The sequence below is a fragment of the Plectropomus leopardus genome, chromosome 17 (assembly GCF_008729295.1).
Source record: "Plectropomus leopardus isolate mb chromosome 17, YSFRI_Pleo_2.0, whole genome shotgun sequence".
In the NCBI taxonomy this organism is placed as follows: Eukaryota; Metazoa; Chordata; class Actinopteri; order Perciformes; family Serranidae; genus Plectropomus; species Plectropomus leopardus.
Window position 1 is genome coordinate 22,340,802 of NC_056479.1, and position 24,369 is coordinate 22,365,170.

A 24,369-nucleotide genomic window follows, 5' to 3' on the forward strand; every position below is an offset into this window, starting at 1 on the left:
GATTGGCTGTCCAAAAGAATAATGATACACATAACAATAAACACAAGAATGCAAGAATATTTCTCCTCTTTGGGGATAAATGAGGGATTAAAAAAAGAAAACATGTGCCACAGTTGGGGTACCAGAGGGAGGTCCAGTGTTAATATTGTGGGGGCACTTAACAACTTTCTTATGATAAAGTCCTCTCCCAAAACCCGTTTGGACTTTATTAGTGGACAGAACACATGCATGAATGCAATCCGAGTTTAAACCTGAAAATTATGGAATACCGTTGGCTAATATTGCTTACTGCCACCCTATTACAGTGACCTATATGTGAACAATGGATTTACGCAAAATTATACTGCAAAATATTAAAAGCTGTGCCATTTGCTAGTTGTGATTTTTGTCTCTGTATTATGTTCTCAAGAAAAGTCTGTGTAGGAAATTGCTATAAATTCACAACAAAAATTATATCACAACTCTTTTTCACAAGTGCAGTCACACATTATCTTGGTCCACCCACCCAGAAATGACAGTGGCTATCCCAGAAACACTCTTCTTACAACCATTTACAATCATGCTGTTATTGCAGTGTTATATACTATCTCAGTAAATGAAGTTTGTATACTATTTTCCTCACTACATCATCAGTGCAAGTTACTGAGGTCAAAATATACTTATAGGCCTGTAGGTGCTCACTGCTGTAATTAACACAGTGCATTCCAGCATGACATAAACAACATTTTATATTACATTTTGAAAAGATATTCTTCCAACAGGAAGGTCAGCACGAGCCATTATACTCAATGCAAAAATGGCCATTTGCATTAATGTAACGGAGAATTTGAGATGGAGGCTCTTAACTATTTTGATTAGGAACTAATGATTATTCTCATTATGGATAACTCCATTAACTGATTGATTTTAATGTAAAAGTTCTGAAAATAGTAAAAAAAAAAAAGTCTGACTAGATAGAAAGATAGATAGAATTTAAAAAAAAAACACGAAAAGCAGCAATGACTGAAATGATTTGAAAATAATGTCCAATTACTTTTCTGAAGTTTGTTTTAAAACAAACATCACACTGTACAAATTCTTTATATATTTTGTATGTATAGAATATAGTTTGTATGCAAATATAGTAATTTGGTAAGTAGGCATAACTAGTAACTAAAGCTTCGAGATAAATTAGGTGAAAAGTACAGTTTGATGTAAATGCATGTAAAGAAAGTACGTAGGTTAAGTACAGTAGAAGTACTTCAAAAGGGACAGTTCACCCACAAACCAAAAACACATATTTTTCCTCTTACCTGTAGTGCTACTTATCATTATTGATTGTTTTGATGTCAGTGTTGAAGGTATCAGCTGTAGAGATGTCTGTCTTCTCTCCAATATAATGGAACTGTATGTACAGTAACTCTGCTTGTGCTGCTCAAAGTACCAAAAAATGTCTCTTTCCATAAATCATAACGCGGTTACTCAAGATGATCTACAGACCTTGTTGTGAATAGTTTCATGTAGGAGCTTTCTTTTTTTCTTTACAGATGCCAACTGTATCACCACAAAGAAAGAAGCATGTACTTATAAACAAGAGGCTCATGCACGTGACAGGGTGAGATGTAAACATTAATGGCATCCTCTTGCTTCCTTCCGTGCAGTGAAAAATTTAATTGATTTAGTTCAATAGAAAGAAAATACTTTGTAAATGAAACTGCTCACAACAAAGTCTGATGATTATCTTGAGTAAGCGGGGGTCATGATTGGAAAGAGATATTGCTGCTGAGTTTTTCAAATGTATGTTGGTGCTGTGACCACCAGAAGCTTAGTTCTATCTAACTACAAAACGCGGCAACTCATACCAAAAAAACATAGATTGATAAATAACACTACAGGTGAGAGGATAAATATGTATTTTTGATTTTGGTGTTAACTATCCCTTTAAGCAAGTACTATGGGTAAATGTATCCTTCTCAGTCCGACCCACATGGAGAGTCCGCCCCCGCCTCATCCTCTGGTCTACTCAGGTGAATGACGTCCAACAGGTCATATTAAGATTTTAGTGACCAAAATGATAATGGTTATCAGTGTTATTGTAGCATTGTTAAAATGTGATGAAAATATTGTTAAAAAATGCTCAGAAATTACTGAAACATACTAAATAATTACACCAAGGTCTGTGTAGCAAACCACATAAAATTAGCAGTATTATGTACTTTTTAATTGTGTAAACCTTAAAGAAATAATATAGCCAATGCCTTATGTTTACATATGAATACCATATCATATGTGCATTAATAACATTAAGCATAGCCTACATGTCTTTAAAACGCTTGCTCGTGAGTCTCTGTCATTGCAGATGAAGACAAAGGACCAGTAGCATCATTGGGTTTACCTGCTGCATGCATGCTTTGTAATCAAGGAAACAGCAAAACAAACCCATGTTGCCAAGTGCCATCTAGTTGCATTTTATCAGAGAGAAAGCAGACATCTCTGCAGCCGATATCTACAACACTTGATGATGCTGATGACAATAATGATGCTGGAGTGACAGTAACAGTACATGTTTTACTTGTAGTACTGATGATGATGTTGATGAGAGGGTGACAGTACCAGTACATATCATGCTATATTGCAGCCTTCATGGTGGCAGTCCTGATTCTACATTATTGTGACTGTCATGACTTGTTAAAGTTGCTGTATATTGGAAATGGTTATGTTATTAGGAGATGTTTGTCATATGTACACTCATTGAATTATTAGAGGCCTAATGGAGTTATGGAGGGCACTTGTTGATCTGCTCCTGTTGAGCTTTATTGTGCATAGGTGTAAGTACCCCCGTGTGCATATTAATGGAAACTATTGTATGTCATTGTTTGTGCTTTTGTGTGTTTTCCCTATGTTTTGCTGCAACACAAACTGACCTCTGTGACAAATGATAAAACTGAATTCAACTGAATTCAACTTGGCATTTTATAAAAATCTGCATTTATACTTTTTTTTTATAAGGGTGATTTTTTAAAAACTTTTTTTTAATACACAATGAAAATATATATAATTATAAATATTTGAAAGATTAAATGTATAATTATAAATACTTTTTGAGTGTGGTTATGAATACAGATTTGAAAAAATATGTAAATATGTACAGATTTTAAAAAATTAAACATAATTATAAATACAGATTTAAAAAAAAATATAATTGTAAATACAGATTTAAAAAAATGAAATAAAAAAATAATAAATAAAGGTGTTTTAATAATTACAAATATTAATTATAAATACAGATAAAAAATGAATAAATATAAATACAGATTATATATATAAAATTATGAATACAAATACAAATTAAAAAAAGTAAATAAATCAACTTGGCAACTTATACCAAAAATTGTAGATAAATGATAAATATCACTACGAGTTAGAGGAGAAAAATCTGCTTTTTTGATTTGGGGGGTCAACTGTCCCTTTAAATAACCTGCATGAGTTAATGCATCAGTCTCGGTCCGACCCACATTAACTCCGCCTCTTCCCCTCCGGACCACTCAGGTGGATAACGTGCAACAGGTCGGGACCGTCAGGACTTACTAAGGAATTAACCATTTCGGCTGTACTGTGTTCTTGGTGAATAGGAAAAGTTAAACAATAGCAGTTAAGAAAAACACAGTACTGTTTTATTAGGCTCTAAAGGATTGTGCTCATTGGGATTTTACCGTTAACGTCAGCCGTTGGGCGAAGATATGGATTTTGTTCGTTAAGGAGTCGGACACGTCTGTCACCGTTGTCTCTTCGCACCAGGAGAAATTGGTGAGTTTTAACTTTAAATTAACGCCGCATTTCTCGTCATGGTCGTTTTATTTTGTGTTTTGTTAGAGGAACTGAAGTTGAAATGCTCTGCCAGTGTGGTGGTCGGCTAGCATGCTAATGCTTGTTTTACCTCTTACAACATTAAGCTTCCACTGTTTTGCCTAATATTGAGGCAGTTGCTTGACTCTTTGCAAGCTTAATTCACGATGCCAGCAAAAGCACAGTTTGGTTACCAATGAGCCTGCCTGTACCTGGTTTTAGTTAAGTGTCTTAAGTGGGCATTAAACTGTAGTCAACAGTGAACCAGCTTTCAAAATATCAGGATCCGCAAACCTGAGCAGCTAAATGCTACTCAGCCATCATTAATTTGATTATTAACACCTGTGTTTTCTGTGACATGTCAAAATGTCATGGGTGAAAAGGGCCTCTTGGTGACATTAGTAGCTCCAAAAGGTAAGAAAAATGTTGCCACCTGCTGGAAGTATTTGTAACTATAAATGCACACGCCTTGCATTAGACTTTGAAATGTTACTTTTTTTTTGCCACAGCAGTGATTTATATTTTTTGAGGAGCAGTTAAACTGATATTTAAACATGTCACTCTCTGGTTGCAAGTAGATAGACAATGATGAAACCAAAACATAAAATTGTATTTCAATATTTATTTTTGTGTGAAGGTGTACTGACTAAAACAGCCTGTTTGTATGTAATATATTGCCCTACATGCTCAGTGGATGAATAAGTGATGTTCCTTCCCACAGTCCCTTTTCTCCACATTTTTTTTATTGGAGTCATATCCTGGTCATACCACTCTGTACAGTTATCAGGCTATGTCTCAGAAGTCTTCTTTGTTATGTTTTTGATGTCAGGCAATCATGGCTTTTTGTATCACTTGTATCACTTGCACATTTGGTTAGCTGTTGAGGCCCTTAGACAAATTACATGATGGCAGCCTATTTAGCGAAGACAGATAGCATCAGTGTACTTGCGTAGCATAGGTAATTACTCACTTAATGGTATTAACATAGTTTTTCCTGGTCACTATGATGTTGTAAGTCTTTGCACAAGGTTGAAGATGTTGAAAAAACATACTGAGATCGGGATGCATCAGCCTGAGGTGGAGTGATATGATTAATGCTGCTTTCCCCCCTTTTCCTTTAATTTGGTAATTTAATTTTAAAAAATGCACATTGAAGAATCTTTACATATGCCACTAAATTTGGCTTTCATTTTTCTCAGAAGACAGTTATTTCTCCTCTTGAATTTACTATCTACTTAATTACCTCGGCCTTCTCAAAGGTGCCCTGCGCTATACAATACATCATGTCTGCATTAAGAGATAAAATGCTATGAACATTTCATATCGAGATTATAGTGACCAAAATTATCACATTTATTATCATAGTATTCACAGCATTGATAACCCCCTAAAAACCTGGAGCGACCTCACTTTTCTTGAGCTGCTTTCAGACAACAAATATGTAAAAGTTGAGCAAAATGGTTTTGATTTCTTTCAAAAACGTGAAAAATAAAACAAAGAGCAACTTGGCAAGAGATGTCCCACAAATTGGAAGAAATTTGTAGATGTAGAAAATTCTTATTTAAAAAAAGACTAGGGAAATGTGCAGAGAAGAATATATTCATAGTGATTATAATGATATATTTGACATTATTTTACAGGATTACTATAAAATTTAAGCATTTTACTATATTTATGATTTTGTTTTATTTTAGTTTTAATTGGTTTTTGTTTGTTTTTTTAAACCAATGTCTTTGTGATTTCTGGGTCATTTCTTTTTAAGTTGCTCAATGCCAAATTGCTCAGGTCCCAAGGGTTAAAATGTGCTGAAAATGTCCAAAAAGTACTGATACACGTACTGAACTAATTTTATGAAGTTTTGTATAGAAAAACAAACAAAAGTGGCAGCAATGTGCTCTCTCTGTTTGCATTGGACAGCAAGTGACTCATGAACATGTCAAGTTTGCAAAAAACACACTTTATTATGAAGTAGAGTAAATTTCCAGCACAGAGCTTTTATTTTGAAATGACATTTCCTGCTGTAAATTAAGATTTTTTCCAAGTACAGCAACTATTTTATTACCTTGTTCTTGGTATTATTTGACCTAATTACATGTTGTGCCTTTACAGCATTTTGGCACTGTTTATGAGGCAATAATATGCATTTTTTTGGTTGCAGTGCTATTTATTTTTAAGTGCAACTTTATTCTTACAATATGTTTTTGTGTTGTTCACATTTTGTGAAATTAAATTCAATATGTGTTCCTTTATCTTATGAATGGACCTTGAACTAATAACTAAGGGGAAATACAGACCCTGTGACTGGACCAGTTGGGAACCTGTGGTTTAAAAGGACATTTTAAAGACAAGTCTAAATAGTCAACAGACTGCTTCTCTCTCGATAACTCAATGATAAGATAAGATCAATCTTTCTATAAGATCAATCTGTTTTCCCAGGTAAAGCTGACTGAAGCATGTACACTCTTTTCAGCACTGCACTACTTCACATTCAGTTGAACACGTTCAATGCTGTGAGCTGCTCAGTACAACCACCGCCATTGCCTTTTGGCCGGGCAATTTGTGGTCAAATACGTCTCTGTGGTGCTTCAACAGCTGTCATAGAGATCAAAAAGTTGTCCTACATGTGTGAGGATGTTGGTTGTTACTTGTGCCTGGTTTATGGGCACACAGAAGGGGTCAAGTAAGGACCCAGAGGGAGGGGGGCTTGGCATAAGTGGATGGGTGTGTTTGGGGGGGTGTTAGACAGGGAGACGCTCTCAGGCAGCCTGCTGGGCATGGTGCCCTGCTTCCCTGTTGCCGGTGCCTTGGCACTTAGACTGGCAGCAGCATGCTGTGACTCCATCCCAGCAACAGCGTCACAGATTTGGGCTGGCTGCCAACGGGTCCCCAGCCAATCAGGGCACAAACAGTCCCAGATCACTCCAGAGGTAGCCAATAGTAAGCCTAAATGTTCCTAGTGTCATCCCTCCCAGATGTGAATTCCTTTAAACCCACAAGGTACACAAATGCAGACATGAGCATGCAGCCCGAACTCAAAGACAGATTGCACACATTTACAGTGACTCATTGTGTATATGTATGGAGAGGAGATGAGATATAAAAACAGTCTTTGTGTTTTTAAGTGAATGCACCTCTGTATCACACCACTCAGTGAGTCCAGTTCAGACCTGTCACCATCCTCAAATTACTACACCAGTGTTTGACATAGAGGTGGCAAATCACCTCAGCTGTATGTGAAGCTCTGTCTCACTCTAGTGGACAATCTGGGTAATACACGGGGCACTGGTATTGTGAGACAGTATACTGTAGTAGTAGGTATTTCACTGAGAATATTGATTGTATCATCATTTATTGTAATCAGAGAAGCAAATAATGACAAACGGCACATAAAAAATGTTAATTTTATACATGCAACAATGAGTCCAGTGATAGAAAATAAGTTCATTAAATTACAGTGTTTGAATCTTAAAATGATAGAACTTAAAGCCTCATTATTCATGCATTATGCAATGCCGCACCAAATATTTAATGAACACACACACACACACAAAAAAAAGAAATGAATGCTCTAAAAACAAGGGCTATTAAAAAAAAAAAAGGAAAGTTAATTTATTAAGATTTAAAACTAGTAAAGCCACATGCCGTCAAAAATCCACAGTTCGCATCTGGATCATAAAATAGGATCTGTCCAGTGTGATTGTCATCATTTAGTCTAAAAGAAGAAAACAGAGAATGTGTCAGGATTTGATTACACATTTGTGTTGTGCGTAGAGAAAAAAGCTAAATTCAAACTACCCAAACTTATCAGTGTGACAACAATATAACAGAGATATTGCAACCATACAAGTGAACCACAGTACTCGACGGTTACTTTGAAACACTACAACAACCTTTGTATCTTACCTTAATCATGGTAGCAAAAACACCATAGATGAGGGAGATGAGGAAACAGAGGAGGAAGGTCAAAGCCATATACCAGCTTTCCACACCTGTCTCTTGATTCACTTCAACATCAATGAAGCCATCAAAGTCACCAATCAAGAAATTACAGTCCTCTAAGATGTCTGTGAAAGAATGAAAACAATATTTGTTAACTAACTATTACATTATCTTTGTCAGATGAGAAGCGCCAAAAGACAGTAATAAAATTTTCTGTGCAGGTACCAAACTTAGTCACAAATGTGTGAGACAGGTGCCTTGTATGTGCAATCTTTAATGTGCAGGAAAGATGTGGATGAACAGATGGACTAGCACCTGGTTTAGATGTATCTAGGGATAGAGTGGTGTTCAGGGTGGTGTTTGCATGTGTCACCCTGCAGGTGAAGACTGCCCCAGGTAACCTGTTGACTTTAGAGAGGCGAAGGTGGCTTTGGATGCTGAATTTTCCATTTGGGCCTCTGTGGGGTTCACTTGTATTGTAGTCCAACAGTTCCTTGGTGTCATCAAGAAACCAGGTGATTTTAATGGATGCAGGGCTGAAGCCAAAGACCAGGCACACTAGTTCACCAGACCCCTGGAGCAATGTGACTGAAGGTTTGCTGTGGATTGCTGTGGCTGGGGAAAAATAGTCAGAAAAGTTTTTTGTTTTTTTTAGAGGAACATTTATATTTAATTCTTACATTAAAAAAATTGAAATCAAATTTCAAAGCAAACGTATGCAATCAAGGGCTGAAATGTTAACAAAAAACCTGTAGCTAGCTAAAACCATCAACCATCAGCCCTGCGGAGGGCGAGGTTTCTATTAAGTATGACTACTGTCGATGCGTGGCTAACGTGCCTTTCATACAGGCTTTGTTTAATCTGTAAAAACACAGCGCTGTAGAGTGATGAGGGTGGAAAATAAAAACTTAATAAAGCTAACTGGGTAGTTAAAAAAGGAAACCAATGGTTCATTATTAGGTGAAATGTTTTACTGTCTCATGTATATTTATAATTGCTCTTTAACTAAACAAAAATATGTTTTATCCGATTACTCGATTAATCGATGGAATTTTCAGTAGAATACTCGATTACTAAAATATTCGATAGCTGCAGCCCTAGTTGTATTATCTTCACTATTGGTCGATGCAGGTCTTAAGAAACACAAAAGAAGAGAAAAGTAAATATTGCTTCATTTTTTGTCCATCTGTCACATTGTTTTGTCACAACCAGCACAAACATCGTAGATAATATTATTTTACTGATAGACAGTTTCTGATGCAGTCTTGCCTTTTTTATATATGCTGAACTCTCACCATATTCAGAAATGACTATAAGGTATCACAAATAATCAAATTCAAGCTTTACATGCATCGCGCTACCTGTGCTTTTGCTTATATGGTCCTCGTAGCCCTGGTTGGAACAATGGTGCTTTGCCTCACAGGACACTCTTTTATGTGCGTGCCAATCCTCCGCTGACACATTGAGGGAGCTCCACAAAGTCTCTGTCCCATTGCGCCACCTCACTGGTAGCTCCCTATGGACATTCTGGGAATATTTATTCCCACCTACTTTCCAGGTGATGGTGAAATCTTCAAGAGAAGGGCCTACCAGCAGACAGATGATGGTCACCTGTTCCTTGTTCTGAAGTTGCTGGAGTTGTGGACCCTGAACATAGACGCCGACTTTCTGAGATGACACTGGAGTTACTGCAAAAACGTGACATTAAAAGGGAAGAAAATGCAACACCAATCAATCAAGTCATGATTATGAGAAAAAAAGTAAATGAATTTATTCTAATCTGAATGCAGTGATATAATCATGGATTAAGTTTTCATTTTACCTGAGCAGAGGCTGATGTCCTTTACTATGTTTTTGCCTAGAGACTTGTCAGATACCTGACAAATGAAGACCTTCCCTGTTTTCCATGTTGTGGAAGGGATATCAAGTTGACTGGTCACTGCCACACGCCCATCTGTGCCCATGCTGATGTCATTAGTTGATGTAAATCTTTTGCTGAGAGTCATAAGACCATGTAATTTGAGGGTTGAGGCCCCGTGCAGAGCACACAAGCCTCTGTGGCCCTGACTCTACACTGGGGGCCAGAAGAAGTTCCATTGATGGGTCCTCTACATTAAGAGTCAATCAGTACATCAAGTAATTAGTGTATTACACATTAATAAAGTGTGAAACGTGAGCTCAGCAGTCATTGCAGGAAAGAAGAGAATCACTTCTCACCAAAAATATTGCCAGTGGAGTTTGAGTCAACGCTGTTGTCAGAGAAGCCTTGGTTCACTTTGCAGGTGAAGCTTGTGTCTTTTTTCTGGTATTTTTCCGGGATAGAGAAGCTTTTACTAATTGAATAGAGGCCTTCGGCATCAGGAAGATCAACATACAGTTTTTTCAGAGATGTCAACTTTGTTGGCTTGAAAAGTGACATACAGGTAACGGGAGGAGAGTTGAATGATGTCACACTCTAGCATAGCACTGTTTCCTTTCAGCAAATGTGTGAGGGATCTCCTGATCTCAACCAGTGGAAGCGTAACTGCAGGCCCTGAATAAAACAGAAAGAAAACAATGCAGACTTTATTCTTGTAGGTGCTTTACTGACTCAAGATGTCTTATTTACATGTTGAGTTGTCATCCTACCTGCAACACTCACAGTCCTCTCAGTGGATGAGAAGCACTGATGGTCAGCTTTACATGTTATAGACTTGAGTCGTTTCCATTCACTGGATAAAACCATCACCTCACTGACTATATGAGTTGTGTTTTTGTCCTGCCTCATTTTACTACTTGATGTGACTCTCCCATCCATCAGCCAGGTCACCTTGGCATCAAGAGCAGTGCTGACCGAACATGTTGCTTTCACATTGGCTCTTTCAGCCATGATTACTGTTTTGAAGCTGGGGATCTCCATATGGATAGAAGGGTGGCTCTTGAGTAAGCTGACAAGAAACAAAGAAAAGCAATCATGAGGAGAAAGCAGAATACTGAGTGAACCATGTCTATGCAAAAGACCTTTTTTAAGGTTAAGACTATGTTCACTTTATACTTCAAATTCAGTCAAACCATGTTTTAAATTTTCACACTTTTCTTAGTATACAGCTAGGACAGCTGCTTACCTGAGCAGAGGCTGATGTCCTTTACTATGTTTTTGCCTAGAGACTTGTCAGATACCTGACAAGTGAAGACCTTCCCTGTTTTTTCCATGTTGTGGAAGGGATATCAAGTTGACTGGTCACTGCCACACGCCCATCTGTGTCCATGCTGATGTCATTAGTTGATGTAAATCTTTGCTGAGAGGCATAAGACCATGTAATTTGAGGGTTGAGGCCCCGTGCAGAGCACACGAGCCTCTGTGGCCCTGACTCTACACTGGGGGCCAGAAGAAGTTCCATTGATGGGTCCTCTACATTAAGAGTCAATCAGTACATCAAGTAATTAGTGTATTACACATTAATAAAGTGTGAAACGTGAGCTCAGCAGTCATTGCAGGAAAGAAGAGAATCACTTCTCACCAAAAATATTGCCAGTGGAGTTTGAGTCAACGCTGTTGTCAGAGAAGCCTTGGTTCACTTTGCAGGTGAAACTTGTGTCTTTTTTCTGGTATTTTTCCGGGATAGAGAAGCTTTTACTAATTGAATAGAGGCCTTCGGCATCAGGAAGATCAACATACAGTTTTTCAGAGATGTCAACTTTGTTGGCTTGAAAAGTGACATACAGGTAACGGGAGGAGAGTTGAGTGATGTCACACTCTAGCATAGCACTGTTTCCTTTCAGCAAATGTGTGAGGGATCTTCTGATCTCAACCAGTGGAAGCGTAACTGCAGGCCCTGAATAAAACAGAAAGAAAACAATGCAGACTTTATTCTTGTAGGTGCTTTACTGACTCAAGATGTCTTATTTACATGTTGAGTTGTCATCCTACCTGCAACACTCACAGTCCTCTCAGTGGATGAGAAGCATTGATGGTCAGCTTTACATGTTATAGACTTGAGTCGTTTCCATTCACTGGATAAAACCATCACCTCACTGACTATATGAGTTGTGTTTTTGTCCTGCCTCATTTTACTACTTGATGTGACTCTCCCATCCATCAGCCAGGTCACCTTGGCATCAAGAGCAGTGCTGACCGAACATGTTGCTTTCACATTGGCTCTTTCAGCCATGATTACTGTTTTGAAGCTGGGGATCTCCATATGGATAGAAGGGGTGGCTCTTGAGTAAGCTGACAAGAAACAAAGAAAAGCAATCATGAGGAGAAAGCAGAATACTGAGTGAACCATGTCTATGCAAAAGACCTTTTTTAAGGTTAAGACTATGTTCACTTTATATACTTCAAATTCAGTCAAACCATGTTTTAAATTTTCACACTGTTCTTAGTATACAGCTAGGACAGCTGCTTACCTGAGCAGAGGCTGATGTCCTTTACTATGTTTTTGCCTAGAGACTTGTCAGATACCTGACAAGTGAAGACCTTCCTGTTTTCCATGTTGTGGAAGGGATATCAAGTTGACTGGTCACTGCCACACGCCCATCTGTGTCCATGCTGATGTCATTAGTTGATGTAAATCTTTGCTGAGAGGCATAAGACCATGTAATTTGAGGGTTGAGGCCCCGTGCAGAGCACACAAGCCTCTGTGGCCCTGACTCTACACTGGGGCCAGAAGAAGTTCCATTGATGGGTCCTCTACATTAAGAGTCAATCAGTACATCAAGTAATTAGTGTATTACACATTAATAAAGTGTGAAACGTGAGCTCAGCAGTCATTGCAGGAAAGAAGAGAATCACTTCTCACCAAAAATATTGCCAGTGGAGTTTGAGTCAACGCTGTTGTCAGAGAAGCCTTGGTTCACTTTGCAGTGAAACTTGTGTCTTTTTTCTGGTATTTTTCCGGGATAGAGAAGCTTTTACTAATTGAATAGAGGCCTTCGGCATCAGGAAGATCAACATACAGTTTTTCAGAGATGTCAACTTTGTTGGCTTGAAAAGTGACATACAGGTAACGGGAGGAGAGTTGAGATGATGTCACACTCTAGCATAGCACTGTTTCCTTTCAGCAAATGTGTGAGGGATCTTCTGATCTCAACCAGTGGAAGCGTAACTGCAGGCCCTGAATAAAACAGAAAGAAAACAATGCAGACTTTATTCTTGTAGGTGCTTTACTGACTCAAGATGTCTTATTTACATGTTGAGTTGTCATCCTACCTGCAACACTCACAGTCCTCTCAGTGGATGAGAAGCATTGATGGTCAGCTTTACATGTTATAGACTTGAGTCGTTTCCATTCACTGGATAAAACCATCACCTCACTGACTATATGATTGTGTTTTTTTGTCCTGCCTCATTTTACTACTTGATGTGACTCTCCCATCCATCAGCCAGGTCACCTTGGCATCAAGAGCAGTGCTGACCGAACATGTTGCTTTCACATTGGCTCTTTCAGCCATGATTACTGTTTTGAAGCTGGGGATCTCCATATGGATAGAAGGGGTGGCTCTTGAGTAAGCTGACAAGAAACAAAGAAAAGCAATCATGAGGAGAAAGCAGAATACTGAGTGAACCATGTCTATGCAAAAGACCTTTTTTAAGGTTAAGACTATGTTCACTTTATACTTCAAATTCAGTCAAACCATGTTTTAAATTTTCACACTTTTCTTAGTATACAGCTAGGACAGCTGCTTACCTGAGCAGAGGCTGATGTCCTTTACTATGTTTTTGCCTAGAGACTTGTCAGATACCTGACAAGTGAAGACCTTCCCTGTTTTCCATGTTGTGGAAGGGATATCAAGTTGACTGGTCACTGCCACACGCCCATTTGTGCCCATGCTGATGTCATTAGTTGATGTAAATCTTTGCTGAGAGGCATAAGACCATGTAATTTGAGGGTTGAGGCCCCGTGCAGAGCACACGAGCCTCTGTGGCCCTGACTCTACACTGGGGCCAGAAGAAGTTCCATTGATGGGTCCTCTACATTAAGAGTCAATCAGTACATCAAGTAATTAGTGTATTACACATTAATAAAGTGTGAAACGTGAGCTCAGCAGTCATTGCAGGAAAGAAGAGAATCACTTCTCACCAAAAATATTGCCAGTGGAGTTTGAGTCAACGCTGTTGTCAGAGAAGCCTTGGTTCACTTTGCAGGTGAAACTTGTGTCTTTTTTCTGGTATTTTTTCGGGATAGAGAAGCTTTTACTAATTGAATAGAGGCCTTCGGCATCAGGAAGATCAACATACAGTTTTTCAGAGATGTCAACTTTGTTGGCTTGAAAAGTGACATACAGGTAACGGGAGGAGAGTTGAGTGATGTCACACTCTAGCATAGCACTGTTTCCTTTCAGCAAATGTGTGAGGGATCTCCTGATCTCAACCAGTGGAAGCGTAACTGCAGGCCCTGAATAAAACAGAAAGAAAACAATGCAGACTTTATTCTTGTAGGTGCTGTACTGACTCAGGATGTCTTATTTACATTTTGAGTTGTCATCTTACCTGCAACACTCACAGTCCTCTCAGTGGATGAGAAGCACTTATGTTCAGCTTTACATGTTATAGACTTGAGTCGTTTCCATTCACTGGATAAAACCATCACCTCACTGAATGTATGAGTTGCGTTTTTGTTCTGAGTCACAGAGGTACCTTGTGGCGCTCTCTTGTCTATCTGCCAGGTCAACTTGGCATCGAAAATGGTGTGGACCAAACATGTTGCTTTCAGCTTTTTGGATCCTTCTGCCTTCATTACCGTTTTGAAACTGGGAATCTCAACATGAAGGGAAGGAGTGGCTCTTCCATGAACTGCAGGAAAAAAAAGGTGTTGCCGTATTTATTCATCTAATTTGAACAACACAATTTATTACTACATTCATACTACATCTTCAGAACAATCATGATTCATTGGTATTTTTAATATTATGCTGTGAGACAGTTAGTTGTTAACTTACTTTCACAAATACTTATTTCTTTTTTAGATTCTGCTTCGTTGTGAATGGATTTGCATGTGAAACTTGAGCCTTGTTCCCACTCTCTCTTATTTGGCTCTATCTCACTGCTTAGACTGAAGGTTTTCTCCTTTCCCTCCACACTCTGCAGCTTCGTTTGGCTTTTTGTAATCTTAAGAGGTTTGGCGTCCCGCTCCCACTCCACACTTAGGTTGTCTGGATAGAAACCACTTAGGGTGCAGATGAGTCTGACTCGTGAGGCCTCGACAATGTCACCTTCCCAGACAGGGTACAGTGTGATCTTTGGAGAGACGACCCGCAGTACTGAGAAAGAGAAGAGATAATTTTATCTCATTGTAAACGTTGAATGAGGGCATTTTTAGCATGTGCTGATTTTATCTTTCTTAGTTATACGTACCTTTATATTTTGATCAAGTAACCAAGTGTGTTGTCTTAGTTCTAAGTGTCATGTCATTGTATTAAGGCTAGGTGGTAGAGTTGTTCTTTTACAATGTCTGGTGTCTTAAAGTTAGGTGGAGACAGGGCTGGAGGTCTGTTGCACAGATGTTGCAGCATGACAGGGCAGAGTGATCAGGGCAAGCAGCAAGCGGAAGCATTGAGTAACACCCAGGTCCCAAAAAAGTCCCAAAATACAGAAGTGAAACAATGCAAAGGGCAACGGTGCATCACAGACATCAGGTGTGAGGCGTGGTTGTGCCAGTAAGATAACCAGAGTACACATTTAAATATCTCATATCAGTTTACATATGTGTTCAAATAGCTTTTACATGGCTTCTGGTGACTTTGCTTAAGGTTTTAGTTCTCAGGTCTATTATTAATAGGCCTGAGAGCTAACCGACTGTAAAATCTTCAAATTTACATTTTGAGTCAAACATGGGCTGTTGAGTCCAGGTGCTAAAGAGGTGATGAACAGAAGAACATGTCACATGATTAAATATTTGTTAAAAAGCTAAAATATTTGAAACAGAGAAATAGTGTGGCCATGATTATTCTGTGTTTAATTAAGGTGAAACTACAGACATTAAGACATTTCAAAATAATGCAAGAGAAAAAAAGTTAATGGTTAATTTCATTTAAGAATTTATTATTATTTTTTTTTAAAAGTAACAAAGCTCTTGCAATTAAAATGAAAAAGGACAACTGATTACTTACATGATACAATGACTTTATAAGAACAAATGTGTGGAAATAATTTTTCTTTTTACAGAAAGTTCACCTTGTTTCATTTAACCTGAAAAGACAGAAAAAAGTATACATTAATACCATTTAAAAAATAAATATATATATATAATATAATTATATATAATTATATATAATATATATAATAAATATATCAACATAAGAAAAACAGAATGATTTATATTAGTAATAGTATAATATTATAATAACAGCAACACCTGCAAATTTAATTTAGTTCAGTATAAAGCCTGACATTTTGAGCCACAATTGTTTAAAATGTAAACTTTTTTATGAAGACAGAACTCAGTGTACCACAGGTTACCACAGACTTCATAGAACATTTCCTTCATAAAGTCTGTAAACTCCTTATGCTGCATGAGGGCGATTTCTATTTTAAATTGATAATATTTCAAAGCATTAAAGTGTTGCTGTTTTTGTGTCCACCCATTCATTGCTAGTTGAGCTCTTGCTGCAAGTATTTAAAAATATTATAAAATAAAGAACAAAATTCAACTCAGTAAAATGTCCCTGGAATTTTAAATCATTGTTTTACGGCTGAAATTCTGATTATACTGAGATAAAACTCAGTGTACCCCAGATTACTACAGAGCTGATTAAACATCTCTCTACTAGTGAGTAAAACTCATTATGCTTCAAAAAGGTGATTTTTATCTTAAGTGCATTATATTACAGCATTAAATTTCACGAGTGTTGCTTTTTGCATTCATCATTGGCAGTTTAGATTTTGCTACAAAAATGTAAAAATAGTTGTATGAAATAAAAAACAAAATTCTGTTTAGCAAAATAGCCTTGACATTTTAAAGTCATTTTATAGCTCAAAATGTTGTTGTTTTTTTGTGAAGATAAAACTCGATGTACCACTGTACCACAGAGCTAATTCAACATCTCTCTAGTATAGTCTGTAAAACTCATTATGCTTCACAAAGATTATTTTCATTTTAAGTCCAGTAATATTTTAAAGCTTTAAATTGTACAAGTGTTGCTGTTTTGGTTGCCACCCCCTGAACTTGCATATATTATTGATAGTTGAGCTTTTCCTGCAAGCATTTAAATAAATAGTTAAATATCAGTATAAAATATAAAAAAATAGTTTTGTTGTTGGTTAGAATGGTCAGTAAAGTAGATACTGAAATGCCTTCTATCATGACTATATTCTGGATGAACCTGTTGTGTGAACCTATTTTTGCCGATCCATCTGCATTGGATGAACATGAATATGAATAACTATTTACACAGATGTCTTTCTCCACTGGAGACAATCAAATCTATTCACAACTTAAAGATATAAACTCGTTATTACCTTGAAAGCAGTAGTTCCAATGGTGAACAGCAGAGTGAGAAGGAAGAGCAGAATGAAGGTGATGGCCGTGGTCACCATGTCATCTTTATCTGTCTCTGTGGCACTGTTCCCTTGGTAGAAGTCTGTATGCACTGTACAGTATTTATTCAGTTAATACTTGGGAGGAACCCAGCTTTAAACAATAGCTCATGAGATAATGACCAAATTTCCTGTCGTAGATTAATATATTTTATAACCTCACAAGTTGGATCTATTTGGTAAATCATACAGTCAGTCAATCTAAGTATAAAATAGACATCGCTTGTCTTGTTAATTTGTCATCATTACATTGTTATTAGTGAACTATGAGGCCTAATAGTTTTCTATGTCATTCTAAAAATTTTGCTGATCAAAGTTGCACTATAATGATACTGAATTGCTTTTGAAAGACCCCATGGTAGTTGCGCCACGCATGTCTTGGCTTGTGAGTCAGTATATTTATTAGACTGAGAGACCACAGAGCTAAAGTGAGACTTTAGACAATCATCTGTCTTTTGTGTTTTTGGGGGTGCAAGACCCAGTAGAGGAAACACACATGCACAGAGACAAGTCACACAAACAGTGTTAATGCACTGTCTACAGAATAACAATGAACAAAAATAGGATTTATTAAATTAAACTGTTGCCTAAAGTTATTGGGGTGGTGGTAGTGGTGATGTTACCTTAGTAAATACATTATGATGTTGACAGTTTGATATATTGTTATCAAACTTGGTGACAGCTACACCTAATTTGTGTTGCATTAGGACTGCATTGTGACAATACACACAATAAACATGAAGCTCAAAACTGTTAAATAAAGACGTGAACAGTATGCGACATACATCAACAGATTTGCAAAGTGCTTTTTTTTATTTTGATTTTGAATCTGCATTGAAAAGACAAACACAATGTCATATCACAAGCCACAAACATTAAACAACAAACAGCAGAAGACACAGCGACACATCAACTGACAACATCTACTGGGGCTTGCACTTTTCAGGGATGTTCATGTTGAGGTTGACCATGTTGGTTCTTTCAAATGTTCTGTGCCCGATGGACCTGACAATAGCTTTAGTTGAGTTAGACACAGACTCGTGGAAGACTTCACAGCTGTACACTGTGTCATTGTTTTTCCACTGGGCAAGGCTGATGGTTAAATGGCCATAGGCTGAATAGGATTCACCATTTCCTACAGGGTCTGTTGTATAGAACTCATATTTTGAGTTTGCTTCCTCGTCATCAACAAGCCAAGACACAAAAACTTCCTTAGGGTAGAAGTCTTTCACATAGCAAGTCAGGGTCACTGTTTCTGTTTTAGTATGTTCTAGTGGAGGTAGCATAAAAACTGAAGGACGCTGAATCTGTCCTCCTGCAAGTGTGAGAGAACAGTTAGGGCTCCTGCTACAAGTTCCTATAGTACTTTAGGAATATCTGCTACAAAATACACTTTCAAATAACACTCAAAACAGGTTTATGGCATCAGAAGAGTCATTAAACACAGGCATTTAGTGCAGAATTGCTGGATAGTTTTCTTACCAATAATCCTTTGGTAGGGTTTCTTAAGTTGGTTAAAGTGTTTGTTATGTTCAACAATGCATATGTACTTTTCCCCCCTGCTCCATTCGTCAAATGTGATGGGAAGTTTAGCGGTGAATGTTTGTTTACTTCCGTTAGGGGGCGTCACTGGTTTGGCACCAGGTATTGGGTTTCCATCTGGGGTTTCCCAAAAAATCCTCTCGACAGATGGTTCGTTAATCTTGACTTGACAATCTACAGTTCCCTCTCCATTTTTGAAGATGTCCTCCATTGTTGGTCCAATGATTTTTATGTCCACATCTGCCTCAGGACATTCCCCGTTATTTTCTGAGTGAATTAATAACAGTTAATAAACAGAAATACCTGCAAAACCATTACAGTTGAAATTATATTTATGTAAAATTTTGAAAGAAAAAAAGAACACTTTACCACCACAACCGTCACAACAAGTGGTTTGACTTATAGATGAATTTGTGTCTTTTGGGCCGTGTTCATCTCTCCCCTTAAACTGACATGTGACAATATTGATGGGTGTTATCTCATTGGAGGGCACTGTAAGAAGACTTGCTGCACTGTAGAGCTTAGTTTCGTTCTGGTCTTTTATCTCCGTGTAAGGTGTTTTGATCTCATATTTTTTGTTGGTGAATTCTTTGTCATCTTTCAGCCATTTGATGTCAAATTCTTTTGGTGAAAAATCTTTGGCAAAGCAGGAGAAGGAAATCTCGTTGTCCTCATCAGAGGAGGTGAACACTTTAAGAGTTGGTGGAATGTATTTCACAGCTGAAAAACAAACATATACACAAATATATGTATGCGAAAGCAGGGAATCTTGTATTCATATATATATGCAGAAGCAAAGGTGAACAATGTGCTACGATGCTCATTTTATCTAGGATTACCATTGACTCACAGTATAAGTTTATACCTTTCCTAACCACTATATGTTATGCAACTTGCACACACATATGCATGGTTTACTACTCTCCACAAATTAACACTTTTTGTGTCTTGTTACTAAGAAAACAAGATTTACATATTAAAAAATTTCATAATGGAACAGCAGCGCTTTAATGCTTGCTTCTGCATATACATTAACTGTTTGGGCAAGCAGACACAGATTGAATGTTAATTATTAACATACAGTTGACAGACAGCAGACGGACATTAGGAAGAACTAAGAACATGCGGATAGACAGAAAAAAGCAAAACACACTGCAAAATATTTTCTCACAGACAGGTGCATACAGTATATTAGTCAAGAACGAAATAGACTGAAACAGCAGCTGAGCTTCAGCCTTCTCTCTCCACCTTACTGTTTGTTTTTTTTTACAAATTATAAAATTAAAAATATTTAAGATGTGACACTAATTTAATGTGATAGTTGTTGTATTTTATTTTTATGCTCTTATCTGTGTTGATGTTTTCTTTTAAGTGACTTACTGAAGCATATTTTGTCTCCACAACAATTATGTTTCAACATAAGCAGGTTTGGTTAAGTCTGCTTCTAATTGCATTTTTTAGTAAACCTTCATAAAAAAGCATTGTTATCAATTTGCCAAATTATGATTATAATTATTATTTTGTTCTGTCCCCCATTCTTTTTTGTCTTTCTTTGGGAATTTGCAATCAAGCACTGAAAACTGTTAAACTGTTATAACAGCAAAAGGTTTCTTTATTTGTAAACTAAACTAACAAAGCTTTGTGGTACTTCGTTAACTGCATTGTGAAAAGCAAAACTTTTACTGACAAAAGTTATTTTGTTTATTATTATACTCCACCTCAATTTACTAGCAATTGTCAGCAGTTTAACATGGCATTATTAATAAGTTATGATTATCAAACTGTATATATGTTTTTATAATTAATACACTTAATAAAGAAATTATTTAATTTTTGTGGCACAATTATAAAATATGCTAATACATCAAAGACGTAAACCTGCTAGATTTCAAATAAACTGCTAAAAAGAGAATAAGACTTAGCATATATCTTACCGTCTTTTATGATAATAGCCTCTCCGTTTCCCGCTGTGTGTGTCACGGCACATTTGAAAAAGGCTTTCTCGGTGTTCCATTCCTGACTGCTTATTCGAACTTGACTGAATCCAGTATAAAGGTTGTTTTTCAACACTGGGGGGTACTGAATGGAGCCTGTCAAGGCAACCCCTTTTCCTGTGCTCCATGCGTAGGTCACTGTGGAGGGTGTGAAGCCGGTGGCAAGGCAGCCAAGAGTGACCGTATCTCCAGACTCAGTATCACATGGCTTCAGAGGAAACACTGTTGGTGCAGATGAAGTGGCTAAAAAAGTAAAAACATATGTGTGATTAAAGTACTACATTAAATGAAAAATGTTAAATGACCAAACAGACATTTGTCAGTAAGCATCAGTTAAAACTGAGAGAATACAATTGAGTAGATCAATAGTGTAACAAAACACAGCATTCAAGGCAATAACTTCCATCATATGTTGAATGTGAAAATTTCATACGCTCCATACACTGACCTTTGTTTAGAATGTTTAGAATTTATTTAGATGGGTTTTTTGTTTTTTACCTCCTTAAATAATATTATTAGTTGTTTTTTATTATTGTATATATAAACAACTAAATTAACTGCACAACACTGACAATAATCATCAGTCGTTTTTTTAATTGAAGCAATGAAGCTGTAAGTTACCATAAGGGTAAAAAATCTTAAAAGGCATTGAATTCATTAATCTAAAATTAAGACTGTAATTGAAAAAAAAAAGAATGCTGCATTGGAAAAATATTGGTAACATATTTTTTTTTGTGAAATAATTGAATAAATTCCTCATTAACTGGTCATGCTGGGAATCCAAGCAGTGGAAACTAAAATGCAGTGAGAAACAAGCAAATCGGTAAGTAATGCCAGATATATCCCACTTCTGTTGGTAACCCGAATACATACGTTTCTTATAATATATAACATATAAATATGTTATTTACCTTCCAAGTATTCAACTCTATAAAGAATGTTCTGGGTTTTTTTCAGAAATTGTACATAGATAAACTTACTTTTTCACTGGACAAAAAAAAAAAAAAAGTCATGTTTTATGACTGTGTAATGTATCTATGTAAACATTTGGGCAAAATAAAACTATCCTTCAGATTTAGTTATTAGAAATTTGGTCTAAACTTCAGTCCACATGGCACTGAAGTCTTTAAAAGCCTTAAATATTACTTGCCTTAAGCTACAGGAACCCTAGTTACCATTCATTAACTTAGCAGATGGTAGTTCTATTATTGTTAAAATGTATTACTTTATGCCAAATTCAGCAGTTACGTAAGCGATAAGAGTATTCTTACCTGATGAAACAGTTACCATTGTACCTTTTCCCCAGTAGTCAAAAGCAGCGTAGTAGCACAGTGCTGAATCTACTTAGCTGTTTTATTAAAAGGCTATATTGTATGGCACGTGCAGAAAGTCTGCCTTAATATTTGATGAACCCCACTGTTTTACAGAATAAATTTAGATAACCCAAAATATACTTCACTGTCTTACAAAATACATCTAAATACCCCAACATACAGTAGCCATGAGAATATGGCTTTACACATTGCATACTATATTAAAACACTGTACTGTTGAAGCGAGACTTGCCGTGTTGAGAATTTAACTTAAACATGGAATTAAAAAAAAGAAAATTAACCTGCCGAAAATGTTAAATGTTACAAATCTTACCTGATGACACTGTTACCATAGTGCCTTTTCCCCAGTAGTCGAGAGCCCAGTTATCACAGTTAAGAAAGTCAATTCACTCTTCTCACAAAAACTCATTACCATAATATCCCATTAATTTATGTTACACAGTTTGGTTTTGGCAGCAGATAAAATCAAAATAAAATTTACACCTTAGAGCAGACTTGCGTTCCAACCGAACTAAACAATGTTAAGCTTTTCACAAATTCTTTGTCAGGCTACAGAATACTGTCGGTTGTCTTCTTATCACTGATCAACAGTTGACTACATGAAAATAAAATATATGTTTTTGGAAAGTGATTACAAATTTGATTCTCTAATCAGAAATATTAAAGTTACATACCTGAGGTGACGGTGACCATGGTGCCTTTTCCCCAGTAGTCAAAAGCGTAGTCACAGTTAAACAATTTATAAACCGCTGCATACAAAAACCTGTTCCCACATATCTACACTGTCCATGGTCGGTTATTTTATGACAATCTACCATCCGACTGATTTACCTTGACTTTTGCACATAAGGATTTGGACGATTGGAAAGAAACTCGATTTTCACCTTTAAAATTTTAATTGATTGTATCAGTTAAAATCCATTTAACGTACAGTATCACAGAAATAAATGAACTGCATGTAGACACACCTGGATTTCTTTAAAAAAATACCAATACTGTGTTTTAATCAAAACATCTGCAATAGATAAAGAAAAATAAAAGTGGCTTACCTGATGTGACGGTGACCATGGTGCCTTTTCCCCAGTAGTCAAAAGGGTCGCCACAGTTCAACAAATTATTAACCACTGCATACAAAAACCTGTTCCCACATATCTACACTGTCCATTGTTGGTTATTTTATGACAATCTACCATCTGACAGATTTACCTTGACTTTTGCAAAAAAGGATTCAGACGACTGGAAAGAAACTCGATTTTCACCTTGAAAATTTGAATTGACTGTACCAGTTAAAACCCATTTAACATACAGTATCACAGAAATAAAACAAACTGCATGTAGTCTCACCTGGATTTCTTAAAAAATTACCAATACGGTGTTTAAATCAAAACATCTGCAATAGATAAAGAAAAATAGAAGTGGCTTACCTGAGGTGACGGTGACCATGGTGCCTTTTCCCCAGTAGTCAAAAGCGTCGTCACAGTTCAACAAATTATTAACAGCTGCATACAAAAACCTGTTCCCACATATCTACACTGTCCATGGTTGGTTATTTTATGACAATCTACTATCTGACAGATTTACCGTAGCTTTTGCAAATAAGGATTCAGACGACTGGAAAGAAACTCGATTTTCACCTTTAAAATTTGAATTGACTGTACCAGTTAAAACCCATTTAACATACAATATCACAGAAATAAACAAACCGCATGTAGTCTCACCTGGATTTCTTAAAAAATTACCAATATGGTGTTTAAATTAAAACATCTGCAAAAGATAAAGAAAAATAGAAGTGGCTTACCTGAGGTGACGGTGACCATGGTGCCTTTTCCCCAGTAGTCAAAACGGTCGTCACAGTTCAACAAATTATTAACCACTGCATACAAAAACCTGTTCCCACATATCTACACTGTCCATGGTCGGTTATTTTATGATAATCTATCCTCTGACAGATTTACCGTAGCTTTTGCAAATAACGATTTAGAAGATGGAACAAAACTGGATTTCCCCCTCCAAAGTTTGAATTGATTCTACCAATTAAAACCCATCTAACGTATACAGTATCCCAGAAATGAATTAATGGTGTAGTTTCACAACAAGATTTCTGTTTTTAAATCAAATCATATACAATAAAAAAAGAAAAATAATAGTGTCTTACCTGATGTGACTGTGACCATTGTGCCTTTCCCCCAGTAGTCAAAAGCACCATCACAGTGTAATA

General features: G+C 36.8%; 1 pseudogene and 1 gene segment (V, D, J or C); both read right to left on the reverse strand.

Annotated features, from left to right (window-relative positions):
* Positions 1 to 7,157: 7,157 nt before the first annotated feature.
* Positions 7,158 to 14,771, reverse strand: LOC121957288 (annotated as a pseudogene).
* A 1,089-nt stretch (positions 14,772 to 15,860) lies between these two features.
* On the reverse strand, positions 15,861 to 23,594 carry LOC121956288. The segment is given in 9 exon segments: positions 15,861 to 15,934; positions 17,204 to 17,334; positions 17,799 to 17,818; positions 18,209 to 18,596; positions 18,764 to 19,090; positions 19,202 to 19,543; positions 20,758 to 21,060; positions 22,089 to 22,157; positions 23,576 to 23,594. Coding segments are annotated over 9 exon segments (1,608 nt in total).
* Positions 23,595 to 24,369: the final 775 nt, after the last annotated feature.